Source organism: Pteropus alecto, unplaced genomic scaffold (assembly GCF_000325575.1).
Source record: "Pteropus alecto unplaced genomic scaffold, ASM32557v1 scaffold7, whole genome shotgun sequence".
NCBI classification, from domain to species: Eukaryota; Metazoa; Chordata; class Mammalia; order Chiroptera; family Pteropodidae; genus Pteropus; species Pteropus alecto.
In genome coordinates this window covers 3,981,377-4,001,485 of record NW_006494614.1, presented here as the reverse complement: position 1 = coordinate 4,001,485, position 20,109 = coordinate 3,981,377, and the positions used below count along the sequence as shown (strand labels likewise).

Here is a 20,109-nt window from a genome sequence, read left to right as displayed (position 1 = left end):
ACCTTTTTTTCCTCCTAGTTCTCCTCCCACTTCTTTTTGGTTCCTTTACAAGCTCTTTTTTCCATCAGCTCCTTGAGTATCCCTCCCGGCATGGTGGCTTCGTGGTGCTCTTCTCTTCTCACCGTCCCTCTTTTATCCACATGTGGAGGATTACTCATCCCAGCCCCCTCTTCTGAGCTCCACACTTCTGTGTTTAGCCAGCATTTCCAGTTGACATTCCACGTGCGCCTCAAATTCATCTGTACCCAGTCTCACACACCTGCTCTTCCTCATTTTGTTAAGGAACCATTGTCTGTATAGTAACCCAAACAAGAAACCTTGGTATAATCTTATACTGCTCTAAGATCTCATAGATCCCACTAAATTTTATTGGTTTAAGCTCTTAAATAGCTCTCAAGTATGCCTTCTTTTCTTTCTCTTCATTGTCAGTAACATCATTCAGGTATAGATTATTTTTCCTATATGTTCCTGCAATAGCTCAACTGTGCTCCCTGCCTGTTGTTTAATGCTAAGAAGACATTAGTAGCATTCCTTATGTCCTGGACTAAGGAAACTTCCTGCTGTCCAATAACCTGCTGCCTTCACTCTTGCCCTTCTCCAGTACCTTCTCCAAAAATTTTTTATTAATTTTTAAAAGGTTTTTCTAAATCTCTGAAAAATTCTGTTTTATTGATTAAAAAAGTAATCATGTAACTCTCACTTCAAGTCATTTCATTTGTCAGGGCCTTCACGATAAGGTTCATTCTTCTTAATTTGGCACATGGATCCCATCTTTATATGAAATTTCCTGTCTCTTTAGCCTTTAAAAAAGAAAAGGTTTGCTACCCATGTTCTGTGCCACAGCCATCGTGATCTTCATGCATTTTCCTGTGCCTGAACCTCTTTGTATGAAGCTTCCTTCTCCATGGATTATATTCTTCCCTTACTTTGTCATTTTACAAATTCCTATTTAATCCTCAAGTACTTTGCTTGTCTCCCTTTCAAGAGTTGCCTGATCAGTCTACCTAGTTAGAGTTAGATTTCCCCCCATTTCATTGATCTTTGGCAGTCTTCTGGGGTGCCGATCACACCATGTCGTTTGTACTGATTTACTTATCTGTCTCCCCATGATATAAGTTCATGTCTGACAGTTATGTGACTTTGAGCAAGTTACTTAACCTCTTTGCTCCCACTCCTCATCTGTGACATACAGATATGGTATCCTATATACAATCTACCTCGTAGGGGTATTGGAGGATTCAGTGAGATAGTAGATTATATATGCAAAGTCTCCAACGGTATCCTACATGCAGTAAGTGCCCTGGAAACCAGAACTAATAGAATGAAGTGCTTCATGTCTGAATTCCTCTATTAATTCCACAGTTTTTTTCCTACTCACTCCCCTCACCCCTGTTTTCCCTCATTCCTGGATACGTCAGCACCTTTACTATGTACTTTCAATCAACAACATGTGGATAAAAGTCTGTCCCTGAAAATTATGAAATAATCACTATTCGGTAAAAGGCATTTTTTTCCTCTCAGCCACTTCTCTTTGATTTTGTAGAAATGTATGTATTATTTCAAAAAAGTCACAAGTAAATTAACCATCACTTTCTTCCTGCCTCTGAGATGTGAAACATTATACTGAAATTGTACTTTAATAAATAGTAAAATCAATGCTCTTAAAAGCAACACGTTACATGGTATTAATGCTTTATAAAAAGGAAGTTTTGCTTTATTGTTTCCCCTGCCCTTCCTGCAAATAAAACATCTTGCCCTATCCTTATACACAGAATCCAAGAAACAATTGGAAAAATCTTTCATTTCCAGCTGTAGTGCATAGTAGTTGCTTAGGAACTTGTTTGTTTGGGTTCCTTCTCCTTCTGCCATGAGAGTTCCCTGTGATAGGAATTTTTTATAATATTGTCACATGGTGTTCCAAGTTCCGACTAGAGTAAATAAAAGCAGTGTACTTGTTTAAAAGAAGAAAAATGTAAGTTATTTCTTACTAGTAGACTGCTCTCACAAGCACACCTCCATCAACTGTCCTTCCTTCCTAGTCTTCTCTTCCACCCCCTTTCTCACTCTCTATCCATATGTATCTTTTAGAGCTGGCTGCAGACCTTCTCCCTGCTTCACATTAAGAGGCATGTGTTCAGCCCCTGGAAAATGACTGCTTGTCTCTGTGTCATTAATTCAGCTCCAGGTACCCTGGCTTCAGCTCCGTACATTCAGTATAATGTTTGCCATTTTAGAGGCTGACATGAGGGGCTGATGTCATACAGTTAGTTTTGCTGCAAGAATATATTTCTGCAGGTTAAGGTCATTCTTTTTTTCACTCAAATGCATCCTCCGTGTCAATAGTGTTTAAAATAGTGTGTGGCATCATCTGAATAGCTGGTTAAAACAGATTGCTGGGTTCCTCCCCAGAGTTTCTGATTCAAGGGATCTTGGGAGAAGCCTGAGAATCTGCATTCTAAAAAGTTCCCCGATGATGCTGATGTTACTGGTGTGGGGACCACAGTTGAGAACCACTGCTCTAGACACTGTTTCACATCAATTACCTGCCTGTTAAATTGCTGATATTCAGGTTTTGAAAGTGTCATCACACTTAGATAAATTTGAACCAGTCCTAGTTTGTACTTATAAAAATGTCATGCATCTTTCAAAATCTAAAAAGCCAAAACAATACAAATTTGATATATAAAAAGCCAAAACAACACAAAATTGAAATAACCCACTTCTAGTCCTTATTCTTCTACAAAATAATGATTAAGAAAAACAGTCTATATGGATCACTGAGAGATTATTGAAAGTCTGCAGAACTGCTCTAGTTTTCAGCATTCTGACTTTGTTTGTGTACCAGAGCTAAGGCTATATAATTACTTCTGTATTCTACTATTTATTTTAAAATAGTTTAAGCTTTTGCCTCTCATAGTTCAAAACAAAAAAAAAGCTTGTAGTTACTGAAATTTTAGTTTTGAGGCCCTAGTTGCCCAATAGACTATTTTCAATGAAGGAAAGAAAAATGTATATTAATTTCCTCTACATCGTCCATAATTCAGTAGTTATCACCTGATGTGCTGAGGCAGCTTAGTAAACTTTGCAATAGCATTTTGCAGCACCTGGTGACTGGGGCTGGAATTATTAGTTGTTGATGATGGCCGTGTCTCCGTGCCTTCTTTCTGCTGGATTTCCAGCTTACTACAGACTTTCTCAAGGAACAATACAAAATTATTCATGAGCCTTGGAAATTATGCACACAATTGATTATGAAAATGTACTAGTAACCTAATTGTAGAATTCCTCTGTTATACAGCACAAAAATATTTAAATAGGCCTTCAAAGACTCCAAGAATTAGAGCATGCTTAGGTTTTTTTCTTGTATATTTTGAATTGCTGCTAATATTTTATTTTAGTTCAATCAAATTGTATCCTATGCATATTTACATCAATATGTGAATATGTAGTTGCATATAGTTTTCTGATATATTTACATACAAATATACCTATATATCTCTACATAAAATAACTGGTTTTATAGTATTTTATCATATCACAAGTAATCTGGCCTGCATTGTCAATGAATAGCTCATTTTTTTTCATCTATAACTATTGGATTTTACCCATCAACTCTAATATAAGGTATTATGGAGAAAACACAGATCCCTTTATATACATGACATATTTTTTCTACATAATTCATCCCAAGGCTATTAAAAGATTTGGGTTTTGTTTATTTGTTTCAATATGTTCCAAAGAGCCAGCCCTTCATCGCACATCTACAACAAAGCCCTTTATGTTGTTGCCTTTAGTCCTGGAGTGCAGTCCTTTTCTGCAGCACCACGTTGTATAGTCACGTAATACCTTGATTTATAACTAGGTTGTAATCCAAATAGGAAACAGGTGGAATCACAACTGGGTATGGTGCCTTGGATATTAATGGCTTGGCTCAGCAGTGGAATTTCTAAAGCTGTATACACTTTTTTTCCTCTTAATTATGCATTCATTAAAAGCTTTTATACCCAACAGAATAAAGTAAATATTTTTTGATCTCCATAGCGTGCTCCCAGACTGTAGATTTGCACAGCAGGGTCTTGATAATCTGAATAAATTGTATTTCCCCAAGGAGTTTATCTTTCAAATAAGGTCATAAAGAAATGCAGCTCCTCCATCCTTAGATTTCTCCATGCGCCTTTTCTATGATGTGTAATACAGGGCATGGGAACCAGAATATGTGATAGTAATACGTACTGGATGATGGTCCAGTATAATGTCTCACCTCTTCTCCTTGTTTATTTCTGGTGAAGTGTTTTTTAAATACAGAAGAATAATTGAACTTACATGACAACTATGATTTTTATGGATATTTCTAGAAAAATAAAGTCCATATTAGACATTCAGTGTTGTTTTTCCCCTCACCCAGTCAGTGAATAAAATTTATGGAATATATAAAGCTATAGTTTAAGCACTGTTGTAGCATTTTAAAAAGAGAATAATAATGAAAGCCACCGTTTGTTGAACATTTACCCCATGAAAGCCACTTTACAAATATTTTTGGGAATCTTTACCACAAATCTATTTTTTAGATGAGAAAATTAAACTCAGGGAAGTTAACCATTTGCTGAGGCCATCCAGATGGACCAGCTTCAAATGATGTGCTTTTCCTACAACTCCAAAGTAAAAATGCAGCCAGTTCCTTATCCCCACAACTATGACCTAGTGAAAGAGACAGGGAAAGTATAAAATTATAAATGCAAGTAATGGGCACAACCAGTTGCACTTATAATTTTTCTAAGTCATAAAGAATAAGATGGCAATGTACCTGATAGCGAATGGTAGTAGCTTGAAAATAGCATATGATTTGTGAGAAGTTTAGGCAGTAACTTTCTCTCTCTCTCTCTCTCTCTCTGGACTGCAATATTTATCTCCAGTGCAGCTAACATTCTAGGCATGTACTTTTAAATATTTTAATTATTTAAATATTAAAATACTTTAAAATGTATTATTGAACAAATTATTTAAATATTAAAACATTTTAAATATTTTTAAATATTTAAATATTTTAGAGGAGCAGGAGAATATGTTTTATTGTAAACTAAAATAAAAACAATAAAAGTTGAATTTTAAAGTTCTGATATATTTTCTTACCTACCCATTATTTATCAGTCAGAGTTGATTAAGTAGCTGCTTTGTGAAGACAGAGAGGAAAACCTATAAAGAAATACAGATACAGCTGGGGAGAAAGTATGTAATGACTGACAAGGGGTTAAGTAGATGATACTGGTAGCTCCTGCAAATAGAAGTCAGAAGAGGTAATGATCCTTTTAGCTGGTGTGGCCTGGCTTTCTTAGGAAGTGGACTCTGTACTTGGTTGTCTCTCACCAGGAGGAGAAGAGCATTTATAATACAGAACTTCTCTTTTCTTCCACGCTTTTTAAAGTCTGTCGAATCAGTCTGTAAATGCTTCATAAACAGTAACCATTTGTGACAAAGATTCTTAGGGTTCTCCTTATTGTCTAAAGGAAAACCATGAGCATTCAGTTCCACTTGGCAAACAGCATGGAAATTTATATATTTCTGGTTATCACTAAATACCAAGAGAAGTAAGGTTCTTTTTCACCATTCTGAAGAGGGAAAAAATACCTAACATGTGAAAAGCTGGAAGACCCAAGATTCACTGTAGAAGCTAGGCCTGATGCATGCAGCACTACAACTGGGTCTTCCACCGTATTTATCAATTGTATGAAAATCCGGGTGTGTAGTTAGCCTCAGGAGAGAATTCCTTAAGTTCAGATCAAATATTTGAGAGCACCTTCCTCAGTTAATCATGAAAGATCTGTTCCTTCTACATAATTATAAAATCCTACCTATAACCAAACTGTCATTTCCTCTTTCCATTTGAGTCATGGATGTATTTAAAAACAGAACAAAACAAAACAAAACAAACTTAAAAAGTATATTGCTTTCAAAAATTCATAAGCCAACATATTTTTCAATTACAGTCTATGATGAAGTTGTTATGATTGGCATTGTACAAAAAGGATACAAAAAGCATATGACGTAAAACCTATTTTTACTAGTTTACTAGGAACATTTTTACTTATTGGAAGATATATGCATGAATGACTTAGAGACAGGTTAGTGACAGGAGATTTGAAGTGGGAAGCATGAGGATTCAGTCAGTGACATAGGGTTTCATATTTACTATGTCCAACCTGGTATTTTGTTCCTAGCAGCAAATACAATGTTTTTTTTTTAAAATCTGGCTTTTAGTTAACATTGCTAAAAAATCAAACCATACTGGTTTCATATGCTGAGTGGATGTATCAGACTATTTGTAATAGATTTGGAAATAGTTGTTTAAAAAAGATTTCTTTGCTTCCATAACATTTCATTTAGAGGAATCCTCCAAATGTGATATAATATCAACATTTTATAATAGAACTTCATATTTCATGGGTGCTAATACATGCTGGGCATAGAAGCTGCTGTTTCCTGGCCATCTTTATCTGTAGTAAAGTACTGACATGTGATACTTAAGGTGACATTTTGAAGGGCAGTATAAGTGAAGGGCATCAATAATTGGAAATGAAAGATTATAATTATAATGATAAAACACAGCATTGTTAAAATGGTCACATCTGTTGAGTGTCATTACTCAGAAAGATCTGGACTCCTGTTCAATTTGGGGGAAAATTTAGGAAATCAAAATGGCATTACTTTTATTTTGACCTTGAGAGAAGTAATTATTTTGAACACAAGTCATAGTTTTCAATACTGATAGTATAGGTCGATGATGCTTATTTTTGTTTCACAAGTTAGTCAAGTTCTCAGAGCTAAATGAAGCACCAAGAGAAACAGGGGAATATGTGAGACCCTATTTGGCATGGATATCCTTAGTAGTAAATCAGAGCATCTTGATCAGATTTCCACATCTCGTTAATTTATCAAGGGCTCCTAGATTTGAGGAAGAGTATTTGTGGGACAGATATTGGGGTAGTCTGCAGTAGACACAATCACAAGACAACAAATATTTTCTGTGTTCTGTATAATTCCTGTGCCAGAGCAATGATAAAACTGTGGTGGTGGATGGCAAGGGGTTACTGATAGTCAGGCCAGGGGACATGTGGGTATGGCTATGATTATGTATTAGAAATATGCATTATTGATTCTCAGCTTGTATTACTATTGGCACACATCAAGACTCATTTCTTAGGTGCGGTGTACATAAGCTAGGCTGTGGGTTATGTGCAGTGAACTGCAGACTCCAGCTCTAAGGCTATATACATTTTTCTCCCATTCAGGAAAGTGTGTTAGAATGTGAGTGAGTCCTGGTGACATTAGTTCAGGGATAGGCTTAAATCTGCTCTAAATTTTAAAATTAAGTCTTGTATGAATAAATTATTAGTACCTCCTTAATTGAGATGTTGAGAGCTGCTAATACAACGGCCAGTCACTGCTACAGATGAGAACCCTACTAGGGGACATACAAAGGCTGACATTTGTCATTCTCTTTCTGCCTCCTCTAGTTTGGGAAGAGTGATATAAGGGCCATAGGGTTTACCCACAGCCCCCAAACTGCCCTACTTCCTCACACTCAGGTCCTTACCACCTGATAATTTGCCTCAAAAATGTAATCACATTTGAATATAACCCAAAAGAAGACAGACAGTATTTGCCTTTCTCACGCTCTCTTTTCCCTATCATATTCAGTAGTTAAACTGGGAAATAACTATTTTAATGATTTAATTAAGGAAATAGACCACACAGAAAGACTGAATATGGAGAATGTGTAAGGTTTAAGAATTACTGCACTTGGGAAACTGGTGTTTATTCCATAGCTAGTATAATATTGGGGACACATTTTATGGCTCTTTTTCTGTTATTATTTAACTTGTTATTCACTCTATAAGAAACAAATAGAAGGGGGAGAGAAGCCAAATAGCCCTAAACCAAAGGAAAATAAATACTATTTAAAAAGAGTCCCCAAAGAACAACAATGTATGTATCATTATTCTGAATAGAAACTACATTTCAAGTGAGAAGCAATGTGACAGAAATGAAACCTTTTTAGGAGAAAAAAAAAAGGATTTTTCTTTTACTCAAGAGAGTTTCGTGTTGCTGAGCTATAATTTCCATTCAAAACTACTGCCTCTACTCTGGCACTTGGATTTTTAAGCCACAATGTCAGAGAACAGAGACAATCTCATAATTAGGACAACATATCATTTGAAAAGGTACTTTGATCTGAATAGCCAATTGATAGAGGAAATAATTCTCTCTTGGACTGAAACAAAAGTCAAGGTAGATTAAAAATTTCTTTTTCACAGTAAAGCTGTTATATTGCAGTTGTTTATTTACACTTTGAACTCTAGCCATTATTGCCAATTTTCTTACCTGGAAAACACTGAATGGCCACTGACTTTGCCTTTGTATATATGTGTAGGAAGACCCAATGATGTATGAAAAAATGACCTGGTTTTGATGATGTTCAGAATTGGGCAGGCATGTTGGACAGACATAGCCTGTTCTGGTCTTGCTTAGTTATAAGTAAAAAGAAAAAGCTCACAGACATTCTTTCATTAAACTGATATATATTGAGCATCTATCTGTTCCCTGAGACCAGGGATACATTATAATCCTTGGCACCAAGGAGGGAGACTGATCAATAATCAAAGGATGCCAATAGTGACAGGCGCTGTGCTAGAAATCTTTAGAGGGCAGGGTGAAGGCACAGAAGCGGAAGTGGGCAATTTGGACAGAACCAGGGGAGCTTACAAGGCAAAATGGATTCATTCATTCAACAAGTGTGGCTTGAGCTCCTATAATGTGCCAGGCACTGTTTTGGGCACTAGGAATATAGCAGTGAATATAAGAGACTGGTCCTTCCTCCCGTAGAACATCCTTATTGGGGGCTGGAGGATAAACACATTGTAAATCAGTAGGCAAATAAATGCAGAGAATAATTACTTATAGTGATGAGTGGTAAAAGCAAATATAATGGAGTAATCTGCTGGAGGGTGACATGAAGAGGAAGTGGGATGTACTAATTTAGATAGGATGGTCAGCCAAAACAATGGAAACATGATTGTGTTTCCTTTGTTCCATAGGAATTTTGTGTATATTGCTTCCTCTGTTTGAAACATTCTCCCTGCAATCCCAGCCCCATCCTGTTTTAAAATGCAGGTTTTATTATTATTTAGGTACGGTGAAGCCAACAGATCAGGAGACAACTGCCATTGAAAAGGTACTTTATTATTCATCGTTCCAAAGAGGAGGGGGCATGGTCAGGAGGCAGAAGAAGCAAGGGGAAAGCATGGACATGATCCTTTATTGTGGCATCTACAGGAAAGCCAGGACAAGGCAGGGTAATCAGGCTTATGATTGTCTAGTTTGAATAGTGTGAGCAGGATTTGAGGCATACAGGCTCTGTCTAGTTGTCTAGTACTTGGCCCTGCACTGAAAAGGGCAAAGGGATATTGCCTCCTGGAGTATAAGAGCCAGATACAGGAGGGAGTTCAGAGTACGGGCTCTGGACTGGTGGGTGTGCATATGCAGGGTGCACTTTTGAGCAAGTTCTTTGCTATTTCTCAAAATTGGCTAGCCCTGGGAAGGGCAGTCTCTCCCCTTCAGCGAGGCCCTGAAATCCAGAGCCTCAAGAATACAGAAAATGCAAAAATATAGTTAATACACATCCCACCCCCAACCTTTGCCAAGTTAACATTCCCTTTAGCTATCAGCTCCTTGTGGCTTCTCAGGAAAGTCTACTAACTTTTCACTCCAGGTCAAATCCATTATGGGTATTCATAGCCCTATCATCTACCCTTTATGGCCTTTACTTGTTTTTTTTTATAACAAAATTTATTTGTTATAATTTTACATTTATTTGTAATATGTTTTAATTAATGGCTCTCTCTTCCAATAGACCGTACATTCTATGAGGCCTGGAACTTGCCTATTTTCCCTCGTCATTTTATTGCCAGTACTTGGTGTGCTCCTGGTACATGATGTGACCGTGTAGGCCCTTGTAATGGCTGCAGCCAAGTCGAGGTGGATGGGATTGTTACACTGCAGGGTAAGAAGGTCAGCAGGGTCCAGGTTATGGCTGGTTATGCAATGATACTGAGTGTGGACTTAACCATAGGCAAATGGGAATCTAATAATGGATATTAAACAGGTATTATCAGTATGATCAGATTCTTGTAAAAGGAGAGGATAGAAAGTTTGATACTGGAGACAGGAATGGTAATTCAGGACCCTGCTGTAGGAAGTCTGGATGGGAGATGATGAGGAACAGAACAAGAAATGCTAAGGAAGAGCAAACAGGACTTGGTGGCTGACTGGATATGAGGGAAGAAAATGGGCCACCTTTTGGGACCCTGATGTGGGTGGCTGAATGTAGTAATTCTCTAAGAGAGCGGGTACAGGAGAGGATGCAGGTTTGCAAAAAAATAAGTTCAGTGTAAACATGTTGAGTTCAATATGGCTGTGGAATATCCAAGACATATTCTCTTACAGGCAATTGGAAAAATGAATTCAGAGCTTATGAGAGAAGTTTGGGCTAGTGGTATAGATGTGACAGTCATTAACATATAATAAGTTTGTAATGCAATTGTATGGTTTTTACTTTGGCCAGCCTCCTTTTCCCTGACTTAATGGTACAGCTTATTTAAGACTTTGTTTCTAAAAGGACCACATTCTTCATTTTGATCTCCTTTATCAGTGATGAATCAAGGTTTATGGATGCCAAACAACAATGCTCAAATATACTTTATTGTTCCTTGCCCACCAAATCCACTCTCTACTTTTCATGTGCCAAGCTGTGTGGTAAGTGGTTTTCATTCATTATTCCCATGACAACCCTATGAACTGGTTGAACTTTCCATTTTGTGAATAGGAAGTAGTGGAGGTTCAGTGGTCAACACAAGGTCATGGTCAACGGTAAGTGTTAGAGCTGGATTTGAACCAGGTCTGCCTGATTCTGTGGCCCTTGGGTTGCCCTGGATTGCCTCCAAGTTCCAGGGGCTGTCGATGATTTGTTCTGCCTCTGACTGTAATGATTTATTATTCTTTTTTTTCTTTAATGTAAAAGACTTCTTTCAAAAAAGTCTGGAAGTTTTGTATATGTATGTGTGTGTGTATATATATATAAATACACATATATATTTATGTATATATAAAAAAACATTAATAGTGATTATCTCTGCATGGTAAAATATGAATGATTTTTGTTTTCTTATCCATACTTTGTATTTCCTGAATTTTATGAAGTGAACATTTATTACTTTTTATAACCAGAAACATAATGGCACTATTTTTATAACAGCGATAATTTTTTCTCCAGGCACAGTGTTATAGGTGGGCATTTAATGCAATTTAGCCATTGCTTCCCACTCCCCCCATTACGTTAATGGGAATCCTTAAAAGCAGCATTATAGATGATTATTTTGCTTACACATGGTCTTAGCCAAAAGGACAGAAGTGATGATTTTGCTTAAAGCTTACGAAGCCCATCTGCCCCAATAGGAGGAATGTATATTGTGGCATCATGACCTCAATGAAGGTGGTTTTTCTCTTCTCCCTCAACTCCACACTTTACGCAGTTTAACTACTGAGGTGCTAATTATTCATGCAAGGGGAATGGAAATTTTTGACATGTATAGAAAGCGCTGTAGATTTTGGGAAATTATGTTTTTAAGTAGAAGAGAGGAGAAATGAAGAGGTAAACATAGGTAACAGACTTTTAACTGATGTTTCTTTTGTACATGAACGTATGTCAGTTGGGTTCCCTTTTGCTGTTCATTTAGTCATTGACACGTCCATTTTTTTTTAGCTTTCTTAGTTCTCCATTAATACAAAATGCTTGTTAGATTAGATAAGGGGGGTATATAAAATTATACCCTGAGAAAATGAAAACATTTCAGGACTATAGAAGCGAGTGTTAAATAATCACCTTCAAAAGAAACACAGCAAAGAAGCACAATTGTTTAAATTCTCAATTAAATTAATTCTCTGGTTCTTTGTAGTTTTGAATTGGCCTGCCTTTAAGTTTTAGGCTTCTAATTAGAAGAAACGCAATGTCTCTCTATAAAGATGCTTAAGAAGGAATATTTGGTTGTTGCTACATAATCCAGTCCCAAACATAGGTGTATACACCTTTTTGGCAGAACAAGTGGTAAAACCCTTGCTCCTGAGCTGTGCCTGTCCACCTTGTGCTTCGCAGAGCTTAGTCATTTCTACTTCTGCTTCTGCTTCTCCATGCGATGCCACCAGGTGCTACCTCAGGACCTTGAGTCATGCCCTGGGCATGTGCCTGGGTACCTGAAAGGCACTGACACCAACTCCCTCACCCATCCCTGCTCCCACCCCATCATGCTTCAGGGGTACTGCAGAGTAGTTTCCTGGGACACTGAAATTGTATCCAGGGCCTTGAAACAGGTAAACTTCTTCATAGATGTACTGACCATGAATAACTTCTTTATCTAGCAGAGATGGTCCTAAAGTTTGCTATGGAAGCTCTATGTGCAAACTTTCCTCCCAGAGTAGAATTTACTAATCCTAAAAAGTAAGATTTGGAGAACAAATTTAAACATTACTTGAAAAAGTTGGTGCTGGAGTCAAAATCTTCAGTATTCCTTTGATAAAATCTGCTGAATGAGAAGCCAGGATGTTTTGACTGAATGGCTGTGAGTGGACCCTTACATATATGAGTCGCATTGGATTTTCGTGGTCATCTATAGTAAACTTCATTTTAAAGATAAGTATTTACTCCTTTTCAACTGTGTTGGCAAATAGAGCTATTAAGCACCAGAATCTTATGGCTGATTCCTGAAGTCATTTGGCTTGACTCCTGTTAGGAATATAATTAAAGTGTCATCTCCCATCCCCTCGCATATAATCCAAAGTAAAAATAATAATAATAATCATCATCATCATCATCATCATCATCAGGTGGTTGTGGTGATGATGCAGCTCTTAGGTATTTTTACAATATCTTTATTATTCATTTTATTATTTAGAACAGCATTGTCCAATAGAAACATAATAGGAGCCACCTATATAGTTTAAAATTTTCTAGTAGCTTCATTAATAAAAGTTAAAAAGAAATAGGTGAAATTAATTATGGTAATATATTTAACTCACTATATCCAGAATAATATAATCTCAACATATAATCAATATGAAAATGTTAATGAGATAACTTATATTCTATTTTTCTTACTCCTTGCATTCAATATATCTGTAACACTTATACATCTCAAATCAGACTGGCCACATATCAAGTGCTCAATAGCTACATGTTGCTAGTGGCTACCATGTTGGACAGCACAAATTTAGAACATATTTCTTTAAACTTCCAAATATTATAGAAATAAATATATTAGAATAGAAATATTTTAGAAAGCATTCTTAATTCTTCAACTAAAAAAGGGGAAAACGTATGTTAAACATTACAAGGACAGTGAAGTAAAATAGCTATCTGATGGTATCATATTCTGCATTCCTTAACCTATTGGAAAATATAGCTCACATATTAATAACTATAAATTTAAAATAGGAGGAACTGGGATGCAGCCCACTCGCATTCTGCTTGAAATAGCTAGGTTTTGTATTAGCAAACCTGTGTGCCCACTCTGATTCTTGCAGTTATAAGACAGAGGTTCCACAGGTGTCATGGCTCGTTGGGGGCATTATTGTAGAGCCCTGGTTATGAGTTTGAGAACTCATAGAGATGAATAAAATCCCCCCGAATAAAGATTGCTACAGAAACTCTTTGAAAAAGAGGGAAGAATTGTCATTGGTTGTCTGAATTTTTGAGTCTAATAAAAACAAAGAACAATTATAAATCATCCATATTAGGTGGATTCAATATAGAATTATTCAGGGCGGAAATTTTTTCTGTGAGATTTCTTCATTTCCTGCGACCTCACATGTAAAAATCTGTGTTTTAATTTCATTGAATCAGGATGGATTGCTTTTACTCAAAGATGTACTTAATTTGAAGTTTTGGAAAAAGAGTCTGTCTTCATAAAGTTTGTGTCATCTACTCGTGACTCCCACTTTACCTGCCCTCACATTATCTTTAGCAGACAAAAACATCACCTAAGAGCTATAACATATGGTAAGGACAGAAAAATCATCTTTATTGGTAAAATGTTTCTAAAATGTGGCCAAGTAACATTTCAATCAGTGAAACCAGAAACTTCTTTCAATCCCTTCATTAAGATGTGTTTAAATATATGGGTTTTAAGGGGGACAAAGTGAAGAGAAATGATGAATTCAAGAAAAGCAGTTCGCCCAGAGCCTTTTAATGAAGAGTTTTTCAGACATTCTCGATGGAGTGCCATCCCATCGACCCCACTCCTTTCATGCAAACCTTAGTCAATCTGAATTTCTTGCCTGCTCTTTTGGATTGATTTCTAAGAGATCTCTTTTTTCCCCCATTTTAATTTTTTTGGCACACAGGAATTAAATAGCTTTAATTACTTGGATCTGTACAGACTTGCTGACCTCTTTAACCTCACTTTGTTGGAGAAGGCAGTGATCGATTTCTTAGTGAAACATCTCTCTGAACTCCTGAAGAGTCGCCCTGAAGACGTTCTAACACTTCCTTATTGTCTGCTTCAGGAGGTCCTGAAGAGTGACCGCCTGACCTCCCTGAGCGAAGAACAGATCTGGCAGGTAAGGGTGCTCTGCATGGGTCTCTCTTGGTGTGGAGAGGGCATGAAATGATTAAAAGTTAAAGGTCTGAGGAACAATGACAGTATGTTGTTTGGTTTGGTCCTCATTGGACTCAAGTCTTCGAAGTCACGCTCCCCTGATGGACAGATGATTGGATAACACCAGCCCTTGAGGCTTGGAGGCCTATGCCTGCTCAGCTTAACTCAGAATTGCAGGTGAGCTTCCTCAGATCCTTTCTGTGGCTTCCCCAAACCCTCAGGAGGTTACATCAGAAAGAGTCAAGGGTTTTTTTATTCTCCTGATAAAAATAGTTTCTTAAACAGAAACAAAAGAGTGGATTTTCAAGTGCTATTAATACAGTGGAATCAGATCAGTGGAATCAGAATAAATTCTGTGCTTTCCTGTAAACAATTCAGAAACATTTCTTTGTTGCAGCAGAGAGCAGCTGAGACCTTAAGTGAAACAAAGCTCTACTTGCACTGCATCAGAAAAATCTTTCTCCTTAGTTTATTCTGCATTCATTGCTATTTTCCTAAGCCCTGCCTTTTCTCCTCTCATAGCATTCTTTTCAAATATCCTTTATCTGGGGTACAGGAGGATGTTTTGCGTTTTCAAGTTGACTATTCAATTTAAATCCTTTGCCTAGTGTCTATCCTTGAAGACTCCACATGGTATCTTTGAGAAACAGTCAGAGCCCATCTTTCCTCTTTCATCTTACACTGTCTGTCTCAGTCTCTGAAGCACTGGCTGGACATCTTGTTACTTCTAGGGCAGCATACTTTCAAGGTTTCATGATCATTTGGAAAATATTTTTATACAGAATTCAAGGGAAAATATGAAGTCGTCTTTTAGCTGATTAGACAGTAAATTCCTGGTATCTTATCAAATGACTTTCAGGGAATACTGTTATTCTGGCCAAAACAGACAGAGATAACTATTAATAATCCAGACCCTGACTCTACTGATTGATAAATTTCCTGATATCTTTTTCCCTTCTTTCTTTTTCTTTCTTTCTTTCTTTCTTTCTTTCTTTCTTTCTTTCTTTCTTTCTTTCTTTCTTTCTTTCTTTCTTTCTTTCTTTCTTTCTTTCTTTCTTTCTCTCTCTCTCTCTCTCTCTCTCTCTCTCTCTCTCTCTCTTTCTTTCTTTCTTTCTTTCTTTCTTTCTTCTTTTTCTTCTCTCTCTTTCTTTCTTTCTTTTCGTATTACTTTAATCAGCAACTTCCCTCTTCACTGTTGCTTTCACTAGTGAAGGTAATAAGAGCTGTGGTGTACTGAGGGCCCGCCAGGACCCAGGCTCTTTGCAAATATATTGACTTATCACAACAGGCGTGAAGGATGGCTATTATCACCCCATTTACCAGATGAGCAAAATGAGGCCTCAGCATTACAGAGCAGAGCCAGCCTTCAAATCCAAATTTGCTGACACCTATCCTCATCACACTGTCTTGACAAAGAAAATATAACAAATAGAAAATAAGACATAGTTTTTTTTTTTTTTTCTGTTTCTTTGGTATTTCTTATAATGTTATTCAGGTCAAAAGTGTTGGTGAGGTTGAGTTTTTGGTATGAATTTCAATTATCTCTTGCTCTCCCTATAAACACAAATCCTCAAAATTTTCTGGTCATTTCAAAATGGGAAATTGCCAAATTTTTCTTCAGTTCTCAAAGGGAAAAAGGCTTGGAATGAATTCTACATTTAATTATTTCTGACCGAATTGAGATCTGAGCAAACCATCCTTGTAGTTTCTATCCCTTTTTGTGGCATAGTTGAAGGCAGTGCTGGAAATGGACATGGTAATGTCTAGATGTCTGAGTGTCCAAAAAATTCCATACTATCCACTTAAGAGTCATCATAATTGCCTCTCTAAAGGTTACTAATATTATAATTTGGAATTTTAAAAACTTCTCTCCACGCAGGCAATATTTTTTCTATACATGATCCTCAAGAAAGAATTAAAAAAACTCACATTAATATGATCAGTATGGGCATTCAGCAGGCAATAAGAAACTGTTTTTGCTTTATCTTAGTAAATAAATAATTTCCTCATACTCAATCCAATAGAGAAAAATCAAATCAAACCAGCTATATTGCCTCAAGTATAGTTAAGTTTATCATTTTTGCTGAGGTTATACTAGTAATGCAATATACCATGGAAGAATCTAATATTCAGCCCAGGGTGAAGATTGGGTATGCCAAAGGATTAGTGTCAGGGTGCTTTATAGAAGTGAAACTTGATGGACAGGCTGGAGACAGATCTACAGAATCTCATTAAATTGCTGAATTGTTCATTATGGAGCGTTCTCACTGTAATAAAGTGCTCATTGACTTTGACAAATCCCTATCCCATGTGTTAAAGAATAGTGAAGCAAGAGGTGTTGGAAGGAGGAAGGAAATTGGCACAAAATCAGACAGGTAATAGAAAAGCGAATGGAAGGTAGTACTCTTCGATTAATATGTGCAACTGGTAACTTATGGGAGAACTCAGTAAGCGCACACACACACACACACACACACACACACACATTTATACATGTGGCTCTTCTACAGTCTGCTGATTATATAATCTGGGACATTCTCTTTATTTTGGTGAAAGGTCTAAATTTCATTATTTACCGGACTGCACGCAGTCTGGTTCTGAAGACATGTCAGGAGAACCTTCAAATTATCCTCACTGAACAAATTTTTGTTTTACTTTTTTCCCACTGTCCCTTATCTAGTCTCTTTCCTGATAAAATGTGCTACAGGCCATAATAACCATTCTGTGGATCTGGAAACCTGTGAAATCCCCCAAGATTATGCCTTATATCTGCTCCCCTTTTTTTCCATCTGACCTGTTAACTTCACTTTATATTCACAGGTAATGTAGGTACTGCGCCAACTATGCACTTTAGTGTGTAAGAACATAGAAGACCCCTCAAAAAATTTTTTTTACTTCAGTTCAATTCAGCTCAAAAATTTGGTCTTACAGTTTCAAGGTCACTGATTTCTCAGGTTGCAGATCAAAGACACCAAATTGGTTATGGAGCTTAAAGAAAGAGGAGGCTAAAAGTGAGCAAATCAGCTGAAAAGGAAGGATGGGACATGAGGCCACTTGCATTCGTGACCTGACAAATCTCCACCAGTTTTATTTTTGCTTTTGGGTTTTAGCTATAGGACTTTGTTTCAATAGAGCCCTGTTAAATTTCTCCTGTTGTAGTCAACTTATAGTTTCTGACAACTAATCAGAGGTCCTACTATAAAACTTAGAGTGAAATCGTGAAACAATTCCCTACTGTTCCCACATATCGGGTCTGTTGCCATATTCATAGAAAGTGCTGGCTCATCACAGTTTTCTTCTAAGAAAGTGCAGTTTCTGCCTTTCTACTTATCCAGAATGAAGGAGAGATTACTTTCCATGGGAGTACAGTTTATAGAAAAAATTCGATTATAATGTAAACTCTTATTTTTGCTAGCATAGGGAGAAGGTGTGGCTCTCCAGCTATCAGTACTTGTTGAGCATCTACTAAGTGCCCAAGGCCATAGTAGAGTAAGTGTAAGGCGGAGTGCAGATTTACTAACTCACTTTCCCTCTCCCAGGCCTCACCCCAACTCAAAGGGATCCTCATGATTTTAAACCATTAATTCAGCTCTGTGGATTATTATTCCTTCTCTAAAGTAGCAGAAACAAGAAAGATATGTTTAAATGAATAAAGATAGTTTGTGGAAATAAAAATGAGTGCCTATTTTGTGCTATGCACAGTGTTAGAAGCTAGATCCCGGGATAAAAAGCTTTATAAAAATGTTTAATTATTGAGTTAGAGAAATTTAGCTTAGTTTCATCTCTGACTGTGGAGAAGTTTCATTTCCCTTTAATTATTATAAACTGTCCTACATTTTGTGAAGAGTACTTATTATTTATAAGGACAGCTCATATGTCAATATTTTTCTTCCCTTCTAACCTTAGGTTGAGGGCACATCCTTGTATTTTGAGCCTAACTTTGCCTGGAGTTAAGGGATAATAAAACCAACTAATTCTTTATCCTAGTCATATCCCATTATACTGTGGCAATAAGGACCAAGTCCCCTAGTTTGGGGGTGGGGGGTAATCCTCTTTAGGTCTGTCTTTGATTATGTGTCTCCAGAGGCAAAGGCTGTGCCTGTTGTGTTTGCATTGAACACTGCTATATTGTTGTCTTGTACTTTATAAATAATAAATAAAAACAGTAATGTAGAGTTTTCATATTAAATGGATTGAATGGATAATAAGACATCCCACTATTCCTATATAAGGTTGGATTTATTTAGGAACATTGGTATATAAAATGAATTTGACTTTTTAAAACTGCATTTTTCCTTGTATTTTCATTGGACATTTGTTTCCATAGTCCTACTGTTAATCACACATTCATTTTGTATCTCTAGAGACATAAGTTCATGTTGTTTACAGAAGTCCACAACCTCAAACGTAATGATTTTTTTGACGAGCCCTTCCTAGGCTTTTATCTACACCATAAAACAACCCATATTATAGTTTGATTTAATCATGTTCCTCAAAAAAAGTTCCAGAAAGTGAACCCAAACAAAAGCTACTTTCCCTTTATAGATAGAAAATAGAGAACACTAGTAATATACTCAGCTTTTGTCTTTTATCTCTTATATGATAAATTGAACCAAATGTACCTCTGGCCAAGGAGAAGTAGGGACTTCAAACAGTACTATATGTCTGACAATACTATCATAATACATCATAATTGAATATCATGTCACAGGTTTGAGAATGCTTCTGCATTCATCATTGCTTTGCTTTCCTGTCTCTCCTGTGGTACAAATGGGAAAACTGAGCTAACAAAGTTAGAAATCAAATTTATGTCTTCTAATTTTAAGGCTGTTTTCACTTTGGTCTACAGCCACTAAATTCATAATAGAAGCTCAAAATACCTTGGGAGTGATGGACACGGAGGTGAATAAAATTAATCTTGTGACTTTAAAAGAAATTAGGAAGGGTTTGACCATTCCTGTTCTCGGGTGGAGTGCCTGTAGATTGAAAGGGGAATGGCCGACTCTGCCTGCCTCCATGTCTTTGTCACGTTGCTAACTCTAATTCTGCTTTGTGACATGAGCTTCATTCATTCTTCCATTCATTTCAAATAGTTGTTGAGTACTCACTCTGCCTAATCATGTGCTATTGAGGACTACCATTACTTGCTACATGACGGGTTCTGGGCAGTGGACAGGACTGATGGGGCCTTGCTTTCATGGGTCTTAGAATCCGATGTGGAGCTTTCCTCTGCCACTCTTCCCTGATTCCTTTCCAATGAGGATTGACCTGTACCAAATAGTTTAATGATTTCTTTGCAAACTTTGGGCATGTGCAGATGATTTGGGTACATTGGAAAATGGAATGCTTTTGTTTGGACATTTCGACACCACCCCGTGTCCTTTTGCCTTTTCTTCAATGCTTTACT

The 20,109-nt window shown here is 36.9% G+C and overlaps 1 protein-coding gene across 1 annotated transcript in view; it reads left to right on the top strand.

Annotated features, from left to right (window-relative positions):
* KLHL32 (kelch like family member 32) overlaps nucleotides 1-20,109 on the top strand; it is a 176,857-nt gene that overhangs the window by 102,592 nt on the left and 54,156 nt on the right. The window contains exon 7 of the mRNA XM_015600301.2: nucleotides 14,449-14,664. Within this exon, the coding sequence (XP_015455787.1) occupies nucleotides 14,449-14,664 (216 nt within the window). The remainder of the gene's footprint in view (nucleotides 1-14,448; nucleotides 14,665-20,109) is intronic.